Source organism: Opisthocomus hoazin, chromosome Z, assembly GCF_030867145.1.
Source record: "Opisthocomus hoazin isolate bOpiHoa1 chromosome Z, bOpiHoa1.hap1, whole genome shotgun sequence".
Taxonomy (NCBI): domain Eukaryota; kingdom Metazoa; phylum Chordata; class Aves; order Opisthocomiformes; family Opisthocomidae; genus Opisthocomus; species Opisthocomus hoazin.
Window position 1 is genome coordinate 56,919,314 of NC_134454.1, and position 25,434 is coordinate 56,944,747.

Here is a 25,434-nt window from a genome sequence, read left to right on the forward strand (position 1 = left end):
GAGAACCTGGTCAGAATATATTGGACAAGTCGAAAGAAGAAACCATTACTGCATGCAAGATCCCCACCTTTTTCTGGATTACCTGTCCCAGGTCAGTGAAGATCTGCCAGTAGGAAATCATGTCCTTCACAGACTCAGATACTGAGGAGTTGGTTCATCTATAGATGACCAGTATAGCCACAGACCCTGAACCTTTAATAGTCACATCTGCCTGCCTAATTTGTTCAAGTCCTCCCTGCGTTTAAAAAAACCAAACAACTAGCCTCATGATATTCTCCATGCTCCTCCCTAACTAAAAGACCTTTCAGCAGACCACTAACTGAAAGACCTTTTAATAGACCACTGGAACCAGTTAAGATGCAGAGGACAACACTTTTTCAGAAGTTGCTGGAACATGTAAGCCCACGCTTTACAATCTGTTTTCCCTGTATAGTGGGGGAAGGCAGCTACAGGAAGATCACTAGATCATTTTGCACAACAGGCAATTAAAGTCTTTGCTAAATGAACTACTAGTGGCGGGACCATGGAGGGATTTAATTATTGCGATGACTTAATTATGACAATGTAATGCATCTATTCTCAAGAGAGGTTCTTGAAAATTTCACTCTGAGTAACTGATTTAAATGCTTTCTTTGACTTAAGAACATTTAAGGTGAATTTCTTTCCGGAACCATTTAAAATTCTTCATAATGGGTTAAACAACTTTGCAACACATTTTTTCTGCACACTTTTAATCTCCTCCAGTCTGTATAGCACTGTAAGGCCTTCTGCCCAATTTGCGCAATAAAATACTGCAGTTCCATCGAAAGATCCCTGTAAGAAGATAAAATTTCCATTGAAAGCACTAAACAGGCACAAAGAGAAATTTGTAATAGCAATTACTGTCATCATCATATTTTTTGAATCATCTATCCTGTTTTGCTTTTTCTTATTTATTAATAAATCACTATCATGGCTAAAATATGGCTAATAACCTGCTGTGCACAAAACACAGTTACAGACCTGAACTTGCAGTCATGACAGACTGTAAGCATCAACAGGCTTTGGCAGATTGTGTTTTGGTTGTTAAAATTAGACAATAGCTCAAAACACCCCTTTCCACCCTGCCAAAGCCACCTGATGAAGGTATAAGCTGGCAGGAAACAGACAAGCCTATAGACTGAAAACTAAACCAGATCTCAGGAAAGAAACAAAGCAAAAGGGCAACGAGGAATAACTTCCAGGTTCCAGTGAAGCATGCAATAGGAGAAACCTTTTGAAATAGACTTGGAAACTGTCGTGGTTTCTGTTTCACCCAAGCAACTACTTCGCTTTCCTTCTTCCTACATTCAAACTGAGATTTGCTTTGCACTTTCTTCAACTGCAGGAGAACTCCCTCAAAATTTACACAGGGCACCTGTACCCTAAATCCCATGTAGAGCTGAAGGAAAATGAAACCTCAGCAAGATACAAGATTTCTTGGAAATATTTCATCAATTTACTGCCACAGCTGTTAAGACCGTGCTAGTAACAACACAGACAAGGTGGCAACTGGAAGTAGAGGAGAAAAAAGGGCAGTGATGAAGGACTGTCTCAGTTATACAAGTATTTTGCTGCTTGTTTTTCCCCCCATAAAACACACCTCTAGGTTTTAACTGTCCCAGTTAGACATGGAAACCTAATACTTTGCAGAGGTGTAAGGAGAAAAAAAGTAAATGCTACACACAGGTCAGATACCCTACCACAGCAAAAGGGAAATCCGGGCAACTGGGGGAAGTTAAGCCAACACTTCTCTTTTTAGAAGCAGCTCTGATTTCTGCCTGTTGAGGCATCAGCCCATTCCATAACAAATCTCTCTGTCCAAATTTTAAGCATGGAGCATTTTTGCCAATTTTGCTGCTTTCTAACTTTCTTGAATTGTTTGCTTTATGAAATAGGCTTCAATGAAGTGCAGTTAAACAAATGTCAGCTACTTCATGCGCAACTGGACAACCACATGCAGTTCTACATTCCCATCTCCACTTTTTAAACTCCCAACCGCTTTTTTTCAGATGTGTACAAAATCGCTGCTATGTGCAGGTACCAGTTGTGGCCACTACAAACAGTTAAGCGATGCAGCCCTTTTTTACAGCTGATTGTGTGAATGTAACAGATCCCATTTCAAAAAGAAGAGGAAATTTTAACAAATCCTTGGGGAACATATTGCGCTTCTTAATTCTACATGAAAAGCTAGAATCCCTTTTCCTGCCTGGCCAGTAGTAGACAGCCTTTATCTTCTCTTTCTATACTGCTATCAATCGGAGAGATTGCAGTATAGTGCAGGGTAGGGCACAGTGCAGGGAAAGTCAACTGCTGCAAGACAACCACTTGCTTCAGTGCCAGCCTTTTTTCCCCACTTCAGCTCTCTGCGATACTGATAACTAGCAGAGTCCACACCTAGCCCTATCATCACTCCTAACATCAGGAGTAACCAAGGGGGTTTTTTACAGAAAAAAAACAAGAGCTGCTGCAGCAGAAATTCAAGCCCGTTGTCAGATTGGACTGCATCTCTTCTTAGAAAAATCCTTTGATAACAGGGAAGAAAGCATGAGCAATTGGGCAGCAGTCCCCTCTTCAACCTGCTACTACTGAAACCCTTAAGCCAAGCAATGATTACCCCTCAATGGAAGGAACATGTACCTGAGTCAACCATCAAAGCAACTTCACCAGCACAAAAAGCTTAAACACACAATAACTCTAACACCCCCAACCATCCATCTGTGTGCTTTCAATCTACCTTGCTGACTTACTTTCGTTGGGCTGCTTTTCTGGGCTATGAAGCTAAAATACCTGCAGAAAGGTCCCAGTAAGCACAGCAGCCAGAGCAGAAGGTAGAGGTAGATGGGGGTCTTTGGCCAGGGCGGAAGGAAACACTGCTGAACGCTGAGAGTATGAAGTTACCTTTATGTTTTCAGAAGCAGCTGATGTAATGCAACAGGTCACTGCAGCCAGAAGAGAGGAATTCTTTCTCCCCATCCCCAGCTCCTGGCCCTGCCTTTTTATTGCATCAGACCTGATACTGCTGGTCCTCCTCTGCCTCTCCACTACGAGCCCAGCCTGCTGCTTTATTGGGCTGGATTGCCCCACAGAAGAGTGCAACCAGCATGAGAATTGGTGCGAATATGGAGGGTGGTGACAGGAGTACCCAGCCAAATAGCAGGGGTGGGGGGAAGAGAGGCATGGCAGGAGCACTGCAGCCACAGAGGTGTGGTATGGCAGCAACCCACCGTGCCTCAGGGAGTCACACTTCAAACTCCCAGAGCTTATGAAGAGAGGGTGTTTTACAGAGAAAACAGAAACATCTGCTATCTGGCCACACATGCTAACAGCATAGCAACACTTGTTTAAACATCTTTTCCTTGTCACTTTTTGAATTTTCCAGTTTATTTTAAGTATAAAGAGTAACAGCAATGAGACTTGGGAACGCTGTGAGAAAAACCCAGCACCTAGACCAGGAAACTACTTGAGAGAAAAAAGATACAAAGCGTCAAGCTAGTTTTGGCAAAGTCCTGGGAAAAGAGGAGAGTGAGCAGTTGAAAATCTAACACACCATCTCCTTTTTATTTTTTTATCAGGTATAATAATTTTACACAAAAGGATGCATCAGCATTTTTGTTCATCTTAAGTATATGAAATGGTAGGGAAAGTAGATACACGGCATGAGTGAGGTCAGAAGTACCAAGACTGGTTCGAAACATTTCAAAATGTCATGCTAACAGGATACCCAAGGGAAGCTTTTAAAGCCATCATTAACAGGGCTTGATTAATATCAGAGCTAGAATCCACACTGCACACAGGTTTGACATGGACTAAGAAATGTCATTTTTCTCATGTCTAATACATCCAGGAATTTCAGCTCTGAAGGCTATAGTAGGGTTAGCATGATGCCATTTTCTCCGATTTTGAACAAGTTCATTGACTAAACAAATTATTAGATAGAAAGTGCTAAGTGCTGCACTACTTTCTCATGCTAAATTTGTTCTTAGAAAGATTCTTTCTTAATAAAGCTGAAGGAGAGGCAGCAGCATTTGAGATATTAAAAACCAGTCTAGCACCACGCAACTCCCAAAGTCTAATTCTGTAACTGCCCTTTGGTGGATGCCTTTTGGGGAGAGTGAAAGAAAAAAAAAAAAAAAAAAAAAAATCACAGTAGTTACTGCAATGAAAGTCACAAATGCCCAACACCCTGGATAAGTAAAAAAACTTCTACACTTCCTGAAGCTACATACAGCTGAGACCAATAATTTCAAAGATGAGGACAACATTCTATCCATTACAGCGCTCATGGGAACATCACACTCCAACATATTGGGGACTGTATATTCTCAGGGTGCTTTTGAAAATCAGTCACCCTGAACAGTACACTGCCTTCCTGATCCTGCCAACAGTCCAATAACATATACGTTCAGTGCAGCACTGCACTTCAGGAGTATATTCAAGTGCCCTCAAAACAAAAGCCTCTTCTACAACTCTTGTCAGATACGCTAATGAATTCTCCTCCTCTCCCTCACAACACACATGTGGTGAAAGGTTGCTCCAAAATAAGAGGTTCGTTTACGTACCTCACTGAAGGGATCCAGGAATTAAGACTTTTTGCAGTGCTTTGAAGGCATAGCAAACTGAGGCTGGAAGTTTTCCCAGGCTGAAATGCATATCTTACCTTTCTGTATCTTTCTGCAGTGCTTGCAGGTGTTTTTAGCTGGCCTAATTCTGCTCCTTCTGACATCAGTGAACACTGCTTCCTGGGGATCCCCACAGCCAACATTAAATGCCTTGAAAAAGCTTTGCACTAAGTGTACAACAAGCTCAACTTCACTCTCAGCCAGATTCAGCTCCCCATGCCCTGTGAGCACAAGATAGCCATTGTAAAAAAAAACAAAACAAAAAACAAAACAAAAAACAAAAAACCCACATATTTTAAAAGTATTCAACCTTGCATCTTTTCTTTCTGTAAAGCAATTCAGATTTTGTAACCTAAATGCAAATCCTAGTTCCAAGATGCTTGCATTTTCAATATATTATAAGTGTATCAAACTGAAACGATGATGAAGAGAAAATGTGATCTCATTTGCATGACTGCTTATTTACTGTTTTACAGTTCTTGAGAGTCTTACACACAGAATTAGAGACCATTTAGTTTTTAAACTCAATTTCTTGGCCTAGCAAAGTGAAAGCTGATGTTCATGACTTCTAGGCAGGTACTTCGACAACTTCAAAATAGTCATTGGGCAGAATCACATAGCCTTTTCCTGCCAATATGTCTTTTTCTTTCTGAAACTGAACAATCTCTCTCAGTTTTTCAATTTGTCTTTCCTGACGCCGGCATCGCTGTTGCGCTGTCTTGAGCTTCTTCCGCAGTTTTTCAACTTGTTCCTCCAGCTGCTGAATTCTTTTACGCTGATGAACTGTATCCTCTACGGTATAGTTGTGATCACAAAAAACAGCAAGATTGCTAGGGGTCTGGAGAGGAGGCATCAATAATCCAATACTTGGATCTACAAACCTGGCATCTATTTGAGATAAATGAAAAGGAGGAGTTGATGAAGATGGTGGTAGTACTGGAGCTGCCGGTGGTGGTGGTGGTGGAGGTGGTGGTGGTGGCAGCGGAGGTGGTAGTGGATCTTCTGGCTGTTCTGCAAACTCTTCAGCCTAGAAACAACAAGAAGAAAAAAGTACATTTTCATGCTTAACATTGTTTAGAACACAAGTCACATAGTACAGCCCCAGAATAATATAAACAACCAGGACTGAAATTAACAAAAATTTCAAAGCCTACATTTTCAAAGTTGACAAACCATTCTGGGCCCGTTTTGTGTGGCTTCTAAACTGGAGATATTTTTAAAGAGATTTGTTCTTATGGTTCTTTGAAACTCAAGTCCTTGGTGTCTCAAATCAAAAACTGAAGAACGTAGAAATCAGTCTCCGTTCAAGACCTAGGTCAAATACATACCCATGGTTAGCAAAGAAGAAAGAACACAGGCTTCAGTTCCACAAAACAGGGCTGACCTAATAACTCATCACCGCCATCCTGTTCCCCTTTGCATCTCCTTCCTTCTGCCGCATCTTAGCGTTATATACTTCGAGCCTATCAGCTAACTTCATCAAAAACACAGCAGAAGTGGAGAGTCTTCTGCTGAGGTCGAGTAAGGATCATCTACCGAGAGGGCTGATAAGCTGGCAGAGCAGAGAGGTAGACACAGCAAGGCCTGCCTCTCAACAGCTGGAAGGGGCTGTGTCACTGGCTTCAGGCTGCAGCATAAGGGTTTGGTTTCAGGAGACATGATGAGCCAAAATAAACAGCTCTTCAACAGCAAAGCAGCCCTCCCAGCCCTGGTATTTACTCTTCACTCAAACATAGTAAGTTGCTAAGATCACAGAAAGCTATTCGCTCTCCCACCATCACTGCAGAAATCTTCTGTCCCTTATTAAAAGTCAGAGCAATGCAACACGAGGTACACCTGCGCTGGTGTGTGGAAGGAGTGAGAAAGCAGGCCTGCACGGCTGGCAGATGGGATGGAGAAGGGAGAAGCACGACTCTCCCTGTTGGCAGCAGCAGAATATCGACTGGCTCAGCTCCACACAAAGCTGCAGTCTTTCTCACACTGCTCTCGAAAGGTTCACTTGTTCGGTTCAGGACAAGACAGATCCCTCACCACTTGAGTGCAGGCCAGAGCAGAGGATCAGACTCTTTCTGCCCCAAAGGAATGCAGTATAATTCAGAAATGCTTCTGTGCACACGATGACAAAAAAAACTGTTCAAACAAAGGAGCTTGCACATTGCCTGTGAAAAAGAAGGCCTAAGACACTTTCAGTGAAAGAGGCATCGAACCCATTTTCTCACTACCCACCTGTTGCCAGTATTATAACTACACATAAAAGTGTAAGGACAGGGACAACGTTGACTATGAGAGCAGCTGACAATCCTCATCATCTAAACATCAAGCTCATCAGATCTGAAGGTCATGCTATTAACTTCCCTGACTTAACACACAAACAAGCTAGTGCTTGATATCGGGGGGTCTAGATATCCCTTTTGTACAAACTACAGCACTTGGCAGACAGCAAATGAGAAGGCAGTTTTGTGACTGGTGTTGAAGGGAAGTTTCATATGCGCTCAGATATTACTGATCACTTTAAAGCACAAAACCAGCCAACCACTACTCTCATTTCTCAATTCTAAGAAACTGCTGCTAACAGTGTGCCTATCTAACTCACATATTAATATTCTAAAGAGTTTGACCCTACCAGCTATCACTTTCAAACTTTTCTCCTAAAAACCTACGAGGCAAAGATGTAATTGGCAAAGAGAAATTCACCCTTGTCGGAAGCCCAAACAAAAATCAGATCAATACGAGACAGCTGAACTCACACAGACACTTCTATTTGCAGCTTATCCAGCACATGCTACCTCTATAAATGCGTTACTGCTGCCACAACATACCATGGAGAACAGACCTTTCATATCACCTACACAGCGTAACTGAATTCTAATTACTTCTAATAGCCAATAAGCGGTCTTCCTAAGACACAAGTAAAGACAAAGAAAGTATTTCAAATCACTTACTGCAAAAGATAAAAAGCTGTATTTCAAAATCAGTGTGGATTCAATTCCAAAACAACCACTACTATTCTTCTTTGTCACCACTGTATTTCTTGAAGATACGTGGCACTTCATTTAGAAGTGCCGTTAGACAAGCAGGAATAGCACTAAATCATTCTCCAAAATTAAAAGGCACTCTTTGGTGTTTTTGTAGATACAGCCACAATAATGAAATAGGCAACATGGCTCCCCACTAGTCCTGCTATACCAATCACACTTGTGCAAATTATCCTACACACTCATTCAGCTTTCAGACTGTAAAAAATTTTGCAACTATCTTACATGTGACAAAGAAAATGTGCGTTGTACAGATAGCAGGGAACTGTAATCAAACAAAACACTTAACACATCCATATTTACCTGGAAACAGTCTGTCTTCCCTTACATACCTTCTGCTTATACTCTCTTCTCTGTTATTATCCACTCCTTATTTTTCAAATACATTCCCTTTTTATTTCTGCATCAAATCCAATATTGTACACAAACAGAAAAATCAAACAAGCAGAAGTCCCAGTTTTCCTCTGCACAGTACATCCCATGGCTGCCTTTCACCCCCTAGACCTATATCATATCCACTCTCTCCTTTGCCACTTTCTCTACAGCAGAGTGGCAAGAGATCTAACATTTTATGTCCTTTGCAGGAGTTAAGGATCAATCTTTTCCATTCTTGTCTTGCAGCTATTACACACCAAAGGAAGAAAGAACTCCTAACTGATACACATCTCACGGTAAGCTGCTTTGGCAGCACAGTGAAGGGAACAACACGTCTCACAGGAGACTACCGCCAGAAGTTCAGAGACAGGAGTTAGGGATCAGTCTGGCTTATGAACACAAGGTACCTGTTGAGGCAAGACAGAGATGGTTTCAGCACAGACAGCAGGTGCAGCTGCTGTTCTGCCCCTCTCTTTGCATCTCACTGTGGCTCTGTGAAGCCAGAGGACTTTAGAGAGGATGGTTCAGTCTCAGAACTGAGGTCCATCATCTTTGCAACATCAGCAATAGCCACCTGTCAGCACGGGGGGAGCGCAGTGCCATTTGCAAGTATTACTGCAGGTTCTCTGAAACTCCAAATACGCCACAAATACAGCTGGACAACTTAGCTACAGGGCAATACTTTCTCACTTTGCTGCCATTCCACGTAACTCAACACAAGGTTTCGACTGAAGTTACGCCACTCCGGCTTCCGCGCGTGCACACGGGAGCGGATCAGAGCTGCAGCACATCCGCGCAATGCCGTGCGTGCTTCAGGGGCTGGGGCAGCCTACGCCTCTGCTCTTGGTCGGAGCGAAGGAGAACGGCTGCCAGACGCCTTCCAGCCACCCCAGCCCTCCGCGTGCCTCCAGGTGCACGCGACTGGCCGCCGTCCTTTGCCACCTGCGTCTTCGCCGCCGCAGCGAGCCCCGCCACGGCGAGTGCAAGCGACGTGGGCCTCACGCCACCAGCGCCCTGGGTTTACCTTTTCACTGGGCTCCGTGTAACAGAATATCGTGGGCACGGCATTTTCCTTCAGGAGCTTGTTGTTGCATTCCCTTTTAAAGCAGTCGGGGGTGAAGTGTTCCGAGCAAATGCTGCTGTACTTGGTCGGCTTGAAGTTCTTCCTCTTCACGGCCGCCTCCCACTTCTTGCAGAGATCGGGCCTGGTGAGAGGGAACCTGCAAACGATGGAGGGGGGGGGAGGTGGTTACAGCCAGGCGCCCGCCGCCGCGGTCGCTCGGTTTCCCCTCCGACGGGCTCGCATCGGCGGCCGGGCCCCGACCTGGGCTTCGGGGCTGAAGAAGGCGGCTGCAGGCGCGGTGCCCCGCGGCTCCCCCCACGCCGACCCCCGCCCACGGGGCAGGCGCCGGGCGGCCTCACGGGGCCCGCGCTGGCCGCCGCGGCGCGACCCCTCCCCTCCGGGCGGGCGCGCGCGCGCCGCGTCTCCGGCCCCGGCCCCGCCCCCGCCGCGGCCCGGCCCGGCCCCGCCCCGCCGCCCGCGCTCACTTGTGGAAGGAGATGGGCTTCTCTTTGTCGTATCGGTTCCGGCAGCGGTAGGCGGAACAGGACTGCACCATCCTTCCTCCCCCGCGCCCGCCGCGGCCCCGAGCTCGCGGGCGCCTTTAATTCACCACCGGGCGCCCATCCTCCTGCGCCCCCCCCCCCCCCGCCCGTGACCCTCCGAGAGGGACAAGAACGGGACGCGGCCTCTCCCAACTCCAAGATGGCGGCGCCAGCTTCAGCGCAACTCTCGCGATAACGTCGAGCGCCGCGCCCGCCCATTGGCGGGCGTGCGCGCGGGGACGGGGCCTCCCCGGCGGGCCCTCCAATCGGACCGCCGCCTGTGAGCGCGTGGCGTCGTTCCCCCCTCCCCGCTCCGCCCCCTTCGCCGCGGCGGTGCCCCGCCCTCCCTCCCTCCCTCTACCCCCACCTCCCCCCGCGCGCCGCCGCATCTGGGCAGCGGCAGCGACCGGGCCGGATATGCCGCGTCCGCTGGGGAGCCCCGGGGCCGGGGGGGTGTTCCAGCCGCTCCGCCCAAAAAATAAACAAAGCGGGGGGGGGGGACGACGACAACAACAACAAGGCCGCGTCGCCGCCGCGCGCGGCTGCGTCATGGAGGTGCAGAACGACTCCGTTCCGCTGTCCGAGGCCTGGCTTGCCAAGGCGCGCCGGCGGGAGTTGGGCGGCAGGCTGAACGAACCGGTGCGTTGCCAGAAACGAGCGCGTTCCTCACCCGCGTCTGCGTCCTCCCGCACTCCGGGCGCACCGTCCAGCTCTGCGCCAGAGCGGTGGGCAAAGCCGCCCCCTGTAACCGACCAGCGGGACCCGTCAGGGACCCGCCTGCAGCGTCGTCCCGCGTCGCACACAGAGTTTGCCTGGCGACCACCCCAGAGCCAAGCGAGCCCCCCCAGCTTGTCCTCTGCCCCCACCCGGGACACCGTCTTCTCCTCAAAGTACTTTCCGCGCTTGCCTCGTGAGGGGAAGGAGAGAAGCTGCACCAGCTTCCCCTTGGAGGCTGCAGCTTCTCCACCCGGGCAGCCCTCTTTGCCTGGCCGCAGGGACAATCTCAGTCACGGCCGCGGGCTCGCTCAGGAGCATGGCAGGGAAAGCCCGAACAGCGAGCGGCCGCAGCAGTGCTTCCACACCGCTGCTCACGTTGGGTGTTTTCAGCACTCGGCGTTGGCCGAGCACGGCTAGCTCTGCCCCTCCGCTGCTCGGTCAGCCAAGGGACGAGGAAACAAAAATGAGCTCTTTCTAGCACCACCTTCCTGACCGAGAAACATGTGCTTACTCCTCCCCTGTCCACGCAAATGTGTCTTGGCTTTTGCCTGGTGGCTTTCTTCTCGCTGGAGTCCTGCTGCTGCCAGTTCTCTGGGCAGCAGCTCTGCCACGGCCCCAGGGAGCAGCGGAGCGGGGCTGCCCGACGATGTGAAGATGAGCTGGGGGTGGCCGGAGCCACAGCAGTGGCCTTCACCATCCTGGGCAGAGTCCCGCAGCGCCCGAGCGGGGCGGACAGGGCCGGCACTCGTGGTCGGACCCACCGACACACCCAGACGAAAGGAGGTGACGAACCAGGTACGAGGTCCACCCACGGAGTCTAGGCAGGAGGAGTGGGAGATGGTGCCAGGAACAGGACTGGAAACACAGGTCCAAGGTCCACCTGGGAGATGGGGCTGGAGAGAGAAACACCTGAGACATAGCTGGGCAGGGGACTGAAGGCCCCGGGCTGAGCTGAAATGGAGCCCTTGTCCTGAGGGCAGGGTGTGCGGTTGGGGGCCCCAAGGTAGGTGAGTCGAGGTCATCACGGCCTTAATTAGTGCACTTAGGTAGTCCTGTGGGTCTGAAGCGGCACGTCTGGGGCACAGTCCTTCCCAGCTCGATGCCAGTGCCTCTGCCTCCCCCCGTGCTCCTGGTTTCGGAGCGAGCCGAGGCACGGCGCGGCCGCGCGCCTGGCAGGGCTGCGGCAGAGCCCAGCAGTGTCCCTGGACCCCGGGGGAAGAGTCGCGCGGAGGAAAAGCCTGGGGAGAAAGCACGAGGAGAGTGCGGGAGGGTGACCCCTGACCGAGGGCGTGCTAGTGGACCCCACCGCCAACGGGGAGAACCGGTGAGTGCGCGGGTGAGCCACCGGGGCCCTCGGTCGGCAGGCCGACACCCAAGGGAGCTTTCAGCGGTCAGTGGCTCTGTCAGGACCACGTTAGTATCCCCAGCAGGAGGGATTTCTAAAAGACTTGTGTGGAACGCAGTTTGCTCGTCCTGTAAGAATTTCGGGGACTTGGAGAGGGGCAGAGAGGAGTTGTCTCACGCAAAGATAACGAACAGATGCCACCCCTGAACTGAAAAACAGCATTTTCGCGTTTCGGTAGCCTTGGAGAGACGTCAAAGCTGCTTCCAGTCCCTCCTCTGAACCCAGAAAAGCCGCCTCGGGTCCGTCTCCTCCTCGCCTGCGGCCTTCACTCCGACGAGCCGGCGCGTCTCCCGACGGCCGAGCGTTTCCCCGGCCCGCGGCGCTCGGGACGCATTCGCCCTCGATCCCCGCGCAGCCCCCGCCCGCGGCAGCCCCCAGGCGTGGGCCTCGCTCCCCACCCTCCCGCAGGACCCCCCGGTGATGCCCGCGGGAAGCCCCCGGTCCTGGGCGCAGCCCCCGGCGGCACACCCCCGTCCCCCGCACCTCCGCCGCGGGGCGAGCTTTCGGGGGGAGGCGGCGCGGGCACTCCGCGGGGCGGACGGCGGGGCTGCGGGGGGAGGCCCTTCCGCGCAAGCCCGGCGGGCGGGGGAAGGAGCGGGGGAGACCGGCGGCGGGGCGGGCAGTCGGCGGGCCCGGGGCGGGGCGCGGGGCCGGCGGCGCCGGGAGGCGGCTCAGTCCCCGCTGCCAGCCGAGGGCGGCGGGCCCCGCGCAGCAGGCGCCCAGCCCGGCCCCGCACCGGAGCCGCCGCCGCCGCCGGCCGGCAGCATGAGCGGCGGGCGTAGCGGACGATCCGCCGTGAAGATGGAGGCTCCGTTTTACCCCGAGGAAGGACTGGAGCTGCTGCCCGACTTCGTGCCGCTGCCGGGTTTCGGTACCGCCGGCGGACCCGGAGCCGACGCGGCGGCGGCGGCGGGGCAGAAGATGCTGCTGGGCGCCGGGAAGAAGCGGGACCTGGCGGCGACCGCCCCCGCGCCGCTCCCGGGGCCCTTCGCCCTCCGCCCGCCCGCCGGCGCCCGCGGCAGCGCGGCGGCTCTGCGCTTGCTACCGCCGCCCGCCGCCGCCGCCCCGCCGCCGCCCGCCGGGTCCGCGGAGCCGCCGGGTGGAGGCGGCGGCGGGACGGCGGCGGCGGCCCGCGGCGGCCCGGAGGCCGCGCTGGGCTCGGCCGCGGAGCTGCCGCTGCTGAAACTGCCGCCGGCCGCCGACCTGGAGCAGCTGCTGATCCAGGGGGGCGCGGGGCTGGGGTCTGGCAGCCCGGGGCCGCCGGCGCCCGGGGCCGGGAGCGGTGGGGCGGCGGCGGCGGGGCCGTTTCTCTACCGGCAGCCGGTGACGCAGGAGCAGGAGGGCTTCGCCGACGGTTTCGTTAAGGCCCTGGCCGACCTGCACAAGCAAAACCAGCTCCTCGCGGCGCCGCCGCCGCCGCTCTCCGCGCCGGGACCCTGCTGCACCGCCCGCCCGGGGCCGCCGGGAGCTCCCGCCGCCGCCGCCGACCCGCCGGCCGTCTACACCAACCTGAGCGGCTTCAACCCCGCGGGGCCGCTGAGCCCCTCGGGCAGCGCCTACCCCACCGCCGCCGCCCCTCCGCCGCCGCCGCCGCCGCCGCCGCCGGGCCTGGCCTTCGGGGCGGCGGGCCTGGGGAGCGGCCGGCTGCCCCCGGCGCGGTCCCTGGACGAGCCGCAGACGGTGCCCGAGGTGCCGCCGGCGGCGGGCGGGGAGGGCGGCGGCAGCGCGCCGACGCCGCCGTCGCTGTCGCCGCTGGACGCGGAGAGCCAGGAGCGGCTGAAGGCGGAGCGCAAGCGGCTGCGGAACCGCATCGCCGCCTCCAAGTGCCGCCGGCGGAAGCTGGAGCGCATCGCCCGGCTGGAGGAGAAGGTGAAGGCGCTCAAGGGGCAGAACGCCGAGCTGGCCGCCACCGCCAACCTCCTCCGCGCCCAGGTCACCCAGCTGCAGGGCCGCGTCCGCAGCCACCTCTCCTCCGGATGCCACATCAACGCCGCCGGGCATCCCCCCCCCCCTCCTCCTCCTCCTCCCGCCGCCGCCCAGCCCCGGGAGGCACCGCCCGAGGCGGCCGCCGCGCCGGAGACCAGCGCCTGCTGAGGCGGGGGGGGCCCGGCCGCGGCCGCCGCGGGGGGACCGCGGGGCCGCCGCCGCCCTCCCGTTGTTGCGACCGACGGTCGTTATTTATTTGCGCCCGGAGAACGCGGCCGCAGGGGCCCGGAGTTGCGCTCGGCAACGAAGGTCGCCGCGGGTGGTTTCGGGGCAGGTGGTTGGTTTTTTGTTCTTTTTTATCCAGTGAAGTACTTGAGGTCTGTAGAGATTTCGGAAAGTAAGGAAACTCCTGTTTACAGAAAGATTCAACTTTATTTTCATGGGGGATATAAAAAAGTGTGTTTCCTAATACACCTTACTGAACTGTATAGCAATGAATAAGCTTTTCAAACTTTAAAAAAAAAAAAAAGAAGCCAGAATCGTACCCTTTTGAAAAGATGTGCGTGTATATATATATATTTAAAACATAATATGGCTATGTATATTTTCTTGGTCTTGATAAAGAACTTTTTTTAAAATACCGTCTTTCTCTAGAGCTTTAATTTGCCATGGAGAGTTAAGACAGCTTTGTGGGTGCTCTTGCACTTACATGGCTTCGGTTTTAAAATCGAATCCTGGAGGGAAATGATTTTTATTGCAAATCTTAAGCAGGATGAAATGCATTGCTGACTCAGTCATATGAAAATACTTTTCTAAACTGTACGCTCCACATTTCTTGTGCCAGTGCAAACTTGGGGCATTGATAGTTATTTATTGAAACTTGAACACTTTTGGACGTTGACTAGACCTTATTTTTCTAGATAACATGTTAGTAGTGAAAATGGTTACTTTGGCAAGCAGAGCTTTACTTTTTCTTCCTTCACTGTGTACATTCCGGTAGTGTTTGCTCTTTACACGGTATAGTAACGATGCAGTGCTATACAGAAAAGGGCTCAGATTTGGGGTGGGTTAGCTATAAAGGTGGCGATTCCATTGTATTCTGTTCAAATAAATCGCAGAAATATTATGGAGAAGTAGATTTATTTTTCAGTAGAAAGCTGTGTATCTCGCTTCTTGGTCTACTCTGTTCGAAAGAAATTTTCTTCAATACTCTAGAGACAGAAAGAGTCAGCGCCAGAAGGGGAAACGTTTTTCTGGTTGGGAAGAACGGGCGCGCGGTTTATTTCTTTGTCAAGATTTTACGAGTAGAAGAGAATAGCGAAGGAACTATTTCCTCTGATTTGACATAATCCTCAACAAGTTTTTGAAAGCTTTAGGATCCCTTGCTTGGTACTACTTGCCTGCCTTGCTTCTGGTGCCCCTGTGTATTTTGAACATAGCCGCTAGCTCAGCGCTGTCGAGCCCTGTGGCCTGGTGCCGTGGGAAGGGTCTGTCAGAGTGCGAGTGAGGGTCACCCCACCAGCAGCCCCTGGGTACGGGGGCCGCGGGCTGGGCCTGCCGCTGGGGGACGGCCGGGCTTCTCCTGAGCAGATCCAGCTGCAGAGCGGGGCCCGCTCCCCGCTTCGAAACTGTGCAACAGCTCTGCCTGGACTCAGAGGCAAAACTTACATGGGGATAATGTGTCTGTGCCAGCTGGTGAAAATGGGGGATTGCGTGAGGAGCCGAGGAGGCATAGACAATCTTTATGTGCACAAGCCATTGCTCAGATCTGCTAAACCCACTCAGGAGCTGTCAAACATCTCTTACTTCTTCTGAAGGCTACGCTTGATGCTTTGAACTTTGGGAAGAAGGGGGTAGCCTCACAGTTTTTCTTGCTTTTATTGGGGATACGTGAGCGCTATCTGTTCAGAAAGTTGAGCTGCAGCAGTCAAGTGTGTGAGCTTTTTCTTTCAGTGCGTAGTCATTCCTGGCACACGTGTCAAATGACGTGACAATGCATAGTAATTGTGTTATTGTAGCTGAGATGCTCGGAGGATATTTCTTTTCTCAATGCATATGCAAATTAGGTAGAAGCCATATTAATCATTGTATAACTGTTTAATCATGTCACCAGAGCCTTTGTCGGTGGTTGAAAAGATTGCCTGTAACAGTACCTTCTGCAGTTAGAAATGCGAATGAACAGATAAAAGGCCTATTTTGATCTTAGCACGGGTGTAAAGACTGCTTAAAAGCATTCCGAACTGGACAGCACACAATCTGTAGCACTGCCTGTAACCGAGGTTTAGTACGTGGCAGGCATCACCTATCTGCAACGATGCTGCAAGACTGGGGAAATTGATGAAGACTGGGTTTTTCCCACACACTTAACACGCTTTCCCTGGTGAGGGAGGTGGTGCCGCCTGGCAGATACACCAATACGAGATGCTTAGCTTTATTGTTTATGTAATGAGGTGGGGTTTTTCTATGGAATCCTGGAAAAATATGTAAAAATTACACGGGTGGACGCAACTGTTTCAGTTCTTGTATTTGCAAATGAGTGTAGGGCTGGGTAAAGATCTTGCGGTAGGACACAGGACAGTGATAAATGCAGCTGTGCAGTACTTGTTCTTTACTCATTTTACCACTTCTGGTTGGAATTAATTGGCAATGTTCAAGGACAAGTAGGGGATCCATAAGACATGGAAAATCACTGCAATTCCCCTTGCCAGCCATGGGCAGGGCTGTTAACCTGGCAGGGTTGTGACGAGCTGACTCTTTCCAGAATGGCAGCGTTAAAGCTGGAAACCACCGCTGCAGGTTACCTCTCTCCCATCTCTGACATCTGTTGGGTGGTGGAAGTGCTGAGAGGCCAGCCCGGTTAGCCTGGTGACTGCGGACAGGTTACCGGTGAGGCTGGTGGTTCCAGCTCTCTGCCAGAGGCTACTGTTCTGGTAGTGAAGTTGTCCGAAAGAGGCGCGTTTTCCGTAGAGTGGTGGGCTACCTTCGTAAATTCCTGCGTTTATCTGGTGTTTAGGCTAAGACACAGGATCTAACAGTGATGTGACCAAAATCTGAGAATAGCGTGGGTTGGCTGGTTTTTCTTCCCTGTTGATTCTGCCGGAGGTTGGTGCCCCTGTAGCAGGGATATGAGTGGCTAGCTAAGAACCTAACAGTTTCAAACGATATAACAATACTCAGGAGCCTGCTGCAGCCGTCAGGCTTGATTGTTACTGTCTTCTAAAACGTATCCGTACGTTGACTTTTACCCCTCTATTGTTCCTAAATCTATAAATATCCCTTCTTTATTTCATCCTGCCTTTTTTTTTTTCTTCAGTTTGCTGCAGCATTTTTCACGTCTACTTCTTTTAGGTTTTGATCTTCTGCCTACAACTTTGGTCACTGTGAGATGCTAAAAGATAGATACTGGGTAAAAATTTTCCAGACTGTTTATATGATTTGCATCAATGTAGCTCCTTTTCAGTAACTGCAGGCAAGTTGGCTGTGTACATGTCACTGTGGGGGAAAAAAAAAATCAGTTTATGTTCAGTAGAACCTCAGTGCTTTCTAGTGTTTTTCTTCATCCTTCAAAACTGTACCATGTTTTGTTACAACGATTCTCACTGCGTGACTTCATTTGCAGGCTGCCCTCACCTACCCTCGTGCCCTTCTGATCCGGTTTTGTATTCCAAGTGCAAACCCGTGACAAACAAACATCCCGCTTTGTTTCTTTGCCCTAGGAGTAATCTCTGCTCTGGAGGTTATGCAGTCCCTTTCTTTGTCTGTCTTGGTTGGTGGAAGCTTGTTCCTGTGCAGATCTCGCTTGCTGCTCACCAGCAGATTTTGAATGCACTTGAGCCGATGTCTTTTTCTAGATGTGAAGTGCCTTCCTATTCAGGTGCTACAGCAAAGTAATTTGATTTGTAAATGACTTTCATTTCTTTGAATTGTTATCTGATCTTTACTGTCTTGGCGAGCAGGAGGAGGAGTGTTTGTGGTGAGGAAAGTAGTCTTGTTCACTCCTTCCCTGGGCAGAGGGAGGAGCTCCCTTCAGATCTGCCCCTGCTTGCTTCGAGCACAGGGAAAGTACTCTGTGACGACTAATTCAAATGATGTCATTGCTAGGAAAGTTGATTGGTTTACTCCCCAGCATAGAATGGGTAGTGAAATCTCTCAGTATCACAAGGTATCCAGACAAGTCTGGGTTGTTGGTGAGTGGTTCTTACAACTTTCACTGTGACTCAAGGTCAAGACCGTTTGGCAGGCTTAGAGAGCAATTCCCAAAACAAGTACTTTGCATACTTCGAGAAGTGTAGGTGTTTGGATGGTAAGTCCTGATTACAGAGAGGGGTGATTCTGCTGGTGGTGATGACATTTTGCTCATGAGCCTTTAATAGTCTTGCAAGAGGTAAATACCTCAAAGGATTTGGACTCTTCACTGCGTGAAATCACTATTGACTATCATGCACTGTTCAAGATCAAAGAGTGGCCCGACTACAGTGCTCGCTTATCTTGGTTCATGTTTATGTCATTACTGAGGAAGAGTCATGAGGCATCCTTTTTTTTGTCTTTTCCTTGAAGTATCCGATTGACTGTGTCCGTCTCACCTTTGATAAAGGAGCGATCTCCCACAGTTAAGCCCTGAGGCATTCTGCAGTTTGCAGCTGTTAAAGTGGAAGTTCTATCTGGCAACTAATTTCTAATCAGTAACACAGCTCGGTAGTACTTTCCAAATTATTGTGTAATGTTGTTCAGTGGTGTCTGAAGTACAGAGGAATGCTATATCTGCATTACTAGTTGTGCTGAAAATAGTGACTTGGCTGTCATAACCTGTGTCTTGGCTATTTGTATCTGGTAGCTTGTTGGAGAAAACTTCTCAATATCTGAAATTAACATGCAAGAAAAAAACCCCATCTGCTTGTAACATAAGTCATTCTTCAATGCATTTTATGTGTTCTTCTGGAGTGTAAGTTAAAAAAGAAAAAAGCGATCAGTTAAATTTCCATTCATTCTTACGTGCAACTGTAACTGCTGCTGGGTAATTTTGCTCTTTCCTTACTTGATTCTCCAAGTTTCTATGTTTAGCAAGTAGACAAACTGAAGTATGACATATCCATGTACATACTTGATTTGTACAAAACCAATTCCATTCTGCAAGTATTTTGTTTGCTGTTCTGCTGTAACCGAGAATGAGTGTTGAAGAGTTCCTAGGCTGTTTTGACACTCTTTGGTGTCTTCATCAAGTATTGTGTGCAGTGGCTGTGCATGTTCCAGCAGAGGTGGACAGTAAAGTCTGTCAGGGATTCACCTTTTTTAACATCTGGCAAGACCTGCATCAGCAGAAAAAGCCTTGAACAGAAAGCTTTCACTGTGCAGAGTAATCCTGCAGATGCTGACTGATCTTTCTAATGCCACAGTCACTTGCTGTGGGGCTGCATCAGGGTTTACTGCACTTGGTGCAGTATGATGAAAGATCCTGTGACAAACTGCAGGATCTAAAGTTTCTTATAAACTCGTTAATCTTAACTGCACACCATGAAACTTTACTGTGAAGGTGTTGATGAATTAGATCTGAATTTGTGGAGACCTAGGCCGTTACAAGCACGTTACGGGAGACAAGAGGTCTTACTAATTCTCAGTTACTCCTGTCCTGTGTTTCAAAGATCCGTGCCTTTTTATCCTGCCTACAAAGTGGCTTGCAGCTGTTTGTGCTATGAAACTTCTCTCTAAGTAATGACTCGTAGTGACCCAGAGGCGGGACAGAAGCAACTTCTGCACGAAGTGGTCATGTATGACAAATTAAATGTAGGTTTCCGAAAAACACTGCAACAGTGAGTGCACAGTGGAGAACCTGCTGTTGTCCATGTGTTGCTAATTGAGTTTAGAAATGTGTGCACCTAGTTTAGAACAAGGGCGGCTTTCCAAGACACCATTCTATTGGGTTGCTACAGACATTGATCCTTGTGCTTGCTTCAGTCTGGAAGCGTTTTTCCTAAGGTATTGCGTACCAGAAGGTCTACTTTCTGCATCAGTATAGTCACAAACCGGATCTCTGCTTGGATGTTGAAACAGTCCACTGCATGTAGGTCAACCAGAATGCCATGCTCTAGCTGTCTTTGCAGGGTCCTGCTGAGGAAGCAGTGGTGGGGAGAGGAAGGAAACCAGTCTAGGACCTGTACCTTCAAACCAACGCTGTGTTTTGAAATGCAACTTTCTGTTAAGTAGTCTTGACAAAAGTATGTCACCGATGGAAAAGCACAGAGTCTTGGTCTTGTGCCTGCAGAGGACATGAGTTCTTGCGCTGGAGTTTTGCTTTGGATGCTATCCTCTCAACTCAGTGCCAGCCACTGATACAGGAAAGGCCAGCAAACCCAACCTTTATGAACAAATACTACTGAAGCACACAGGTACCTGCAAACACATGTCAAGGTGTTGTGCACAGATATTAGCATGCGTAGAGAAGGGCGTGGCCAAATGCAGGAACTGTGATTTTGGTAGCTACAGAGGTACACAATGAGGCATCTTAATATTCTTTGTTGTGCTGGAGTTCTCCCAGAAGAGAACTAAGCTGCAATTCTGTGTGTGATTGCAAGGTGATTTTTTAGATTTCTGGTTAAATTGGAGGACTGTCAAATTCTGCAATGCTATATTAACGCAAAAAGATCATTTATTTTAAAGTCACATTTAGCCTTAATGTAATCTGAAGTGCTGCAGTTTATATGTAGTAATTCGCTGCAAAGTTATTGCAAGTAATGTTTGCAAGGAGCCGCCCTAACTGATTACCTACCTGCCGCTTGCTGTTATTATCTGTTACCAAAAAGTCTGTATCCGTAGCATGGCTAGCTGTAAACTGAGCTTTGCTCTGAATTTCTCGTGCCAGTAACAAACACGGTCTGCAATAGTTTGAGGAGTATGTGTGCTGGCCAAGTGGCATTTGTGGAGGAATTATGATTTCTGTAGGAATGCTTTGGAGTGGTGGTTGACTGACTGTGAAGCCTTGCTAATACATGGAGATAATAGATATGACCAGTTCACTGTGCACTAATATACTGCTAGATTCTGATATTTAGCATACTGATGAGAAAATTTACTTCTGCTGTTGCTTGGTTAAAAACTGGCTCAGGGTGGAATTGCAAGCCACCTAAATAAGGTCCACACAGTCTGGAGAGCTGTGTCACTGGAGATCAGTAACAGACCCTCCATCCCTTCCCAGAAGAAAAAAAAAATCTTTGGTTGCAGTCTTTGTTTTTGTTTTGGTTTTGCGATTTTTGTTACTTGTCTAGATTAAGCCCTGTTTTACTCTTCCCTTGAAATTTGTTTAAATAAATTTGAAAACCTTTCTGCTAAGTACCTTGAAGCATCTCTTGCAACTGTTCAGTTACAACCAGTGAGTTTGTGGTATTACTTTGATACCATCTTGTGCTCTCCAGAAAGCTTCCCACTGGCCTGAGGGACGTGTGGCCTTCCTGCCCAACATGGAAAATTGGCCTTTAAGAGTAAACAGTCTTGAAAAAAAAAGCTTATGGAGATAGTCTTGTGGCCCACGCTGAGCCTTTTGAAGGATAACATTTCAAGCTTGAGAACCTTTCCCACACCTCTTGTAATGCAGGACACAAGCAACATGGTGGTGTAGAATAAAGTTAATGGACTGTTCCAGAGAGTGTATTTACGATACCTTCCCTCTTTTTCCCTAGTAACTGCTAGGCAAAGATATCAGTAGAAGATGCTGGTGTAGAATCCGTCCTTCTTAATGAATAAAGCCAGAGGTCGAACTCTTGCTTTTTCCAACTTTTACCATTCTGTCTTCTGCTATCCTTCATGGAAGGGTGGCAGAAATAGTGGGAAAATACTGACTATGGGAGAGTTAAATAATCTTGTTATATGTAATAAGCTATGGCCGTAAGTAGCTGGGACACCTATTCTATTTACAGTCTGCAAGATGACACCTTCAGAACAGGGGTTTCTAAAATGCTGCCTAAGTGTCTTTACCAGTCCAAAGCATTTTGTGCCAGTTACTAAAATGGTGTTGTAAATCATCGTGATGTTTGAAAGCCTTTCTGGGCACACTGTAACTGAAATCACAGCACAAGCTGGTATGTCTGTGGTATCTTTGTGGTACGACAGCACTTTCCCAGCAGGCCAAAAGTGTGTATTTTTTATACCTTTCCCCTTGTTAATAACTAGAAATGATAAGTTGGAGGAATCAGCAACAGTAAGAAAAATCAAGGAATCCAAGGAAGAAATAAAATTTATCTCTGATGGAGTATTTAATCATAATATTTATTGTATTTTTAAGTGGTGGAGAATGAAGGTTGCTCTTCAGAATGCTTTCTAGCTTATTTTGTTTCATTTTTACTGCTTAAGTGTCTTCTAAACTTCTCTTCTTTGGAAACTGTGCCCCTCCCTGTTTGGCCTGATGACTCGTAATTTCACACTTACTCTTATTCATTTAAAGCCATGGCAACCACCATACTGAAATGTGATCAAGTAAAGTCCAGGTCTGAATACTGACTGATGATGCAAAGGTCTGCTCTCTAACAAAACCCAGCCCAAGAAGGACGAGCTCCATAAGGCAGCTACACCCTATCTTCAAGCGTTTGCTCTAATTTAAAGGCTTTCCCTTGTGGTGTTGCTCAACATGTAGCAAAACAAGTTCTTGCGAGCCCCTTGAGCATTCCTCCATAAGTAGCAGATTAGATATTCAGGCTTCGTTAATTTTTTCCTCTTCTCCTCCCTGCCCCCCCCACCCGAAAAGAACAGGGAACCCACAACAAAAGACCGAACATAAAAACAAATCTTGGAGAATTGCTTCGCTTTGTTGCAAAACACTATTTGTTAATTACAGAGACACTTCGCGCAGTCCTGGCATGTGAGCCATCAGTGTAAACACTTACTTGCGCCAGGGATGTTGCTTTGGTTGTGCTTAGCTACTTTGTATGAGACAAAGGGAAGGGACCAAGTGTTGCAATATGGTATTGTGCAATTCCTGGCTTTCAAATAGAAAATGATGAGCAAGTCTGCATAGGCCTCTCACCCACCAAAATTTGGCCACTGATTCTTAGCACTCCCACTCTTCTTCATTAGGAATGGGTCTACTGGCTTCTTGAGGTCAAAAGGAGAGAAGCGTAGAGATCTTAAGAGAGGGCAGTACCAGGGCGTTTCTGCTGTGAAAGGCCCTGAGCCTCCTGGGCCTTAAAACTCGAGTTGACCTTTTGGATTACCTCTAGTTTATGGTGTCTGAAGGTAACCCTTAGGCTTCCTATGCAGGATCTTACCAGGAAAAGCGGCTGGGTGTGTATTGCTGAAGAAGTCTCATTGGTGAAGTAGCTCTTCAGCTTTTCGTGTTTTTCAGCCTGTGGAGTTGTAGGATATTCTTGCAGGGCAGTTTCTCTTCCCTGGAGTGGCTCGTCTAAGCCTGGCTTGTTCTTCCTGCAGCTTCTGCCTAGACTGAAAACCTTTCTGAGGTTTAGGGGACCACACACATGCCCTTGCTGTGTGGTGTTCCTGATGGCTAGCGTTGTATCGCTCAAAATATCCCCTTGAGAAGGGAGCAGCTCCAGACAGGTGCGGGTTGGGAAAGATGAAATCCATAATTCTTTGAGCAGTATGCTTTTGTGTCAGTTGAACAGAGCAACTCACTCCCATCAGCTAAAAAGGAGAGAGCTCTTGGGCAATAGCACCCAGCTTTGAAAGCGCCCGGTGTTTTCTGGAGCCCGGTTGTTACTGAACTTCCGTGATGCAGAAAACACTTAATGTCCTGCAGTACCGTAAACCTTGCAATAGCATGTGCTGGGGCTGCTGCTAAGATCACGCAAGCCCTGTGGTCCTCATTGGGATGACAGTCATGCCACATGCTGATCAATGACCAAAGGGATCTCCTGAAAAGGAGAAGCAGCCCCTTCCTGCTGGGTAGCCACCAGCATCCCCAAGCCCTCTTTTTGTCCAAAAGGAGAAGTGTGAGAAAACTGCCGCTTCCTACAGCTCTTGAACCCAAACTAGTTCTTCCCAGGCCTTCAGGCATGGCGCTGAAACTTTCTCATTCAGGATAGCTATTCAAAACGAAAGGTGGAGACAGAGCAGTGCAGATTTGTCTTTGCTTCTCCAGCAGCTTACGTGCAACTAGTCGGTGGGTGGTTGTCTGCCTACATCCTTTCCTGGGTTCTTGTAAGTTTGGTTTACGTGTACCTTCTTATTCTGCCTTATTAACTTAGCTGGCACAGAGGAAGCCTCCAAGAAACCCTTTCAAAATCTCAGCTTCAGGAAGAATTTTTAAAAATTATAGTGTTTGAATAGATTTAAAAAAAAAAAAACTGAACCAAAAAAACCCAACCAACAAAACAGATGACTTTGTACGGATACAGAAATAATTCCCGTTTTTTTAAAACTTGATTATTTTTGGGAACTCTTCAAACAGGTGTGCTGGCAAGGATATTGCACACAGACAGAGGTAATAGTGAAACAAAATTTGGTAGCTACTCATTTGCTGGATTTGGTCAGGAGAGGTTTATCAAGGACACTTCTGACAGCTTTTTTTCTGACATGGTGATTTTTTTTAAGTAAACAGAAGCTACAGGGCTTAATAATATACAACTGAGGATTATGTCCATTGTAATTTTTTTATGTTACTTTTACAAACTATATAGGAGTATATTTGAAATACTTATTTCTGAGATGAAGTGGACAATATTAGTTGGCATCTTGCACTCGATTAAATGTAAAACATTTTCTTAATTTAGTGATGTGTTTAGAAGAATACTGTAACTTACTGAATATACAACGGTGATAACTGTGTTTACAATAATTTTCCAATTCCTACTGTTCAGTGGTAGCCAACTTGTTTAAGAATGAAAAGTAAGGCTTACTGCAATTAGCAATCTTGGAAAAATGAACTCAATGCTGCTACCGCTAAGTACTGTGGGATAGATACCATGGGTTTAGATGGCAGCAGAATTGTATTCCAAGCCTCTGTCTTACGCACTTATGACTAAAAGGCGACTTGCCTTGTGCTCATTTATGTATCCCTGTGTGTAGTACATCAGTTAGAAATTTGTTAATGATTGATTTGTAACACTAGGACCTTTATGGATATCACGGTGGATTTTTTTGTTTGTTTTTGTTTGTTTCTGGACAGACACTTAGACATTTTGGAATGTATAACATTGATCCTTGTGCTGGAATTGTTTACATGCAAAAAGGCATTTATGATTTTTTTGCAAACCGCAATGTGCAATTTTGTACATGTGTTTTAAACTAAAGAGTTTATAAGGAAGATATTGTATGTACAGTACTTCGACATGAGTATTATTTCTTTGATATAAATATCTAGAGGAGAATTAAAACTGCTTTATATTCATATTTTTGGCTGTGTTCTTCATTTTTTCAGCAAGAAATTTAAAAGTCAGCTTAAGGCATAGTTGTCATTTTGCTGGAAAATCCAAGAAGAATTTGTTGATCTGGGCTTTTTTTAAAAATATTTTTAAATCATGCTTAATGTGCTGCTTCTTTCAATTGTATCAACGGTTTGAAGTGCAAGGAAGGGAGAATTTCTTCTCGTAGAAATGCTGCTTTTCAGGATAACTTCCCTATATGCTAGTGCAGATGCAACTCGGAAAGTAAGCTTTTAGAAAGAGCAAAAGAGAGGAAGAGAAAGTCCAGCTCTAGTGACATCAGATTTCAGGCCATTGCTAAGAAAATCTGACCGGAGTCAGCAGCACTGTGGGGCGGGACTCCAGTTGCCCACATCTTGACTCTTCTG

General features: G+C 48.4%; 2 protein-coding genes across 2 annotated transcripts; one reads left to right on the forward strand and one right to left on the reverse strand.

Moving 5' to 3' along the window:
• Window positions 1-3,551: 3,551 nt before the first annotated feature.
• THAP1 (THAP domain containing 1) lies at window positions 3,552-9,704 on the reverse strand. The gene is made up of 3 exons (XM_075411854.1): window positions 9,599-9,704; window positions 9,075-9,270; window positions 3,552-5,667 (listed from the first exon to the last, which is right to left on the reverse strand). Exons 1-3 carry the CDS (start codon window positions 9,667-9,669, stop codon window positions 5,209-5,211), a joined length of 726 nt encoding a protein of 241 aa, XP_075267969.1. The 5' UTR covers window positions 9,670-9,704; the 3' UTR covers window positions 3,552-5,208.
• A 2,799-nt stretch (window positions 9,705-12,503) lies between these two features.
• Window positions 12,504-25,032, forward strand: LOC142358963 (transcription factor JunD-like). The gene has a single exon (XM_075411853.1). The coding sequence runs from the start codon at window positions 12,543-12,545 to the stop codon at window positions 13,869-13,871; it is 1,329 nt and encodes a 442-aa protein (XP_075267968.1). The 5' UTR covers window positions 12,504-12,542; the 3' UTR covers window positions 13,872-25,032.
• The last annotated feature ends 402 nt before the right edge of the window (window positions 25,033-25,434 follow it).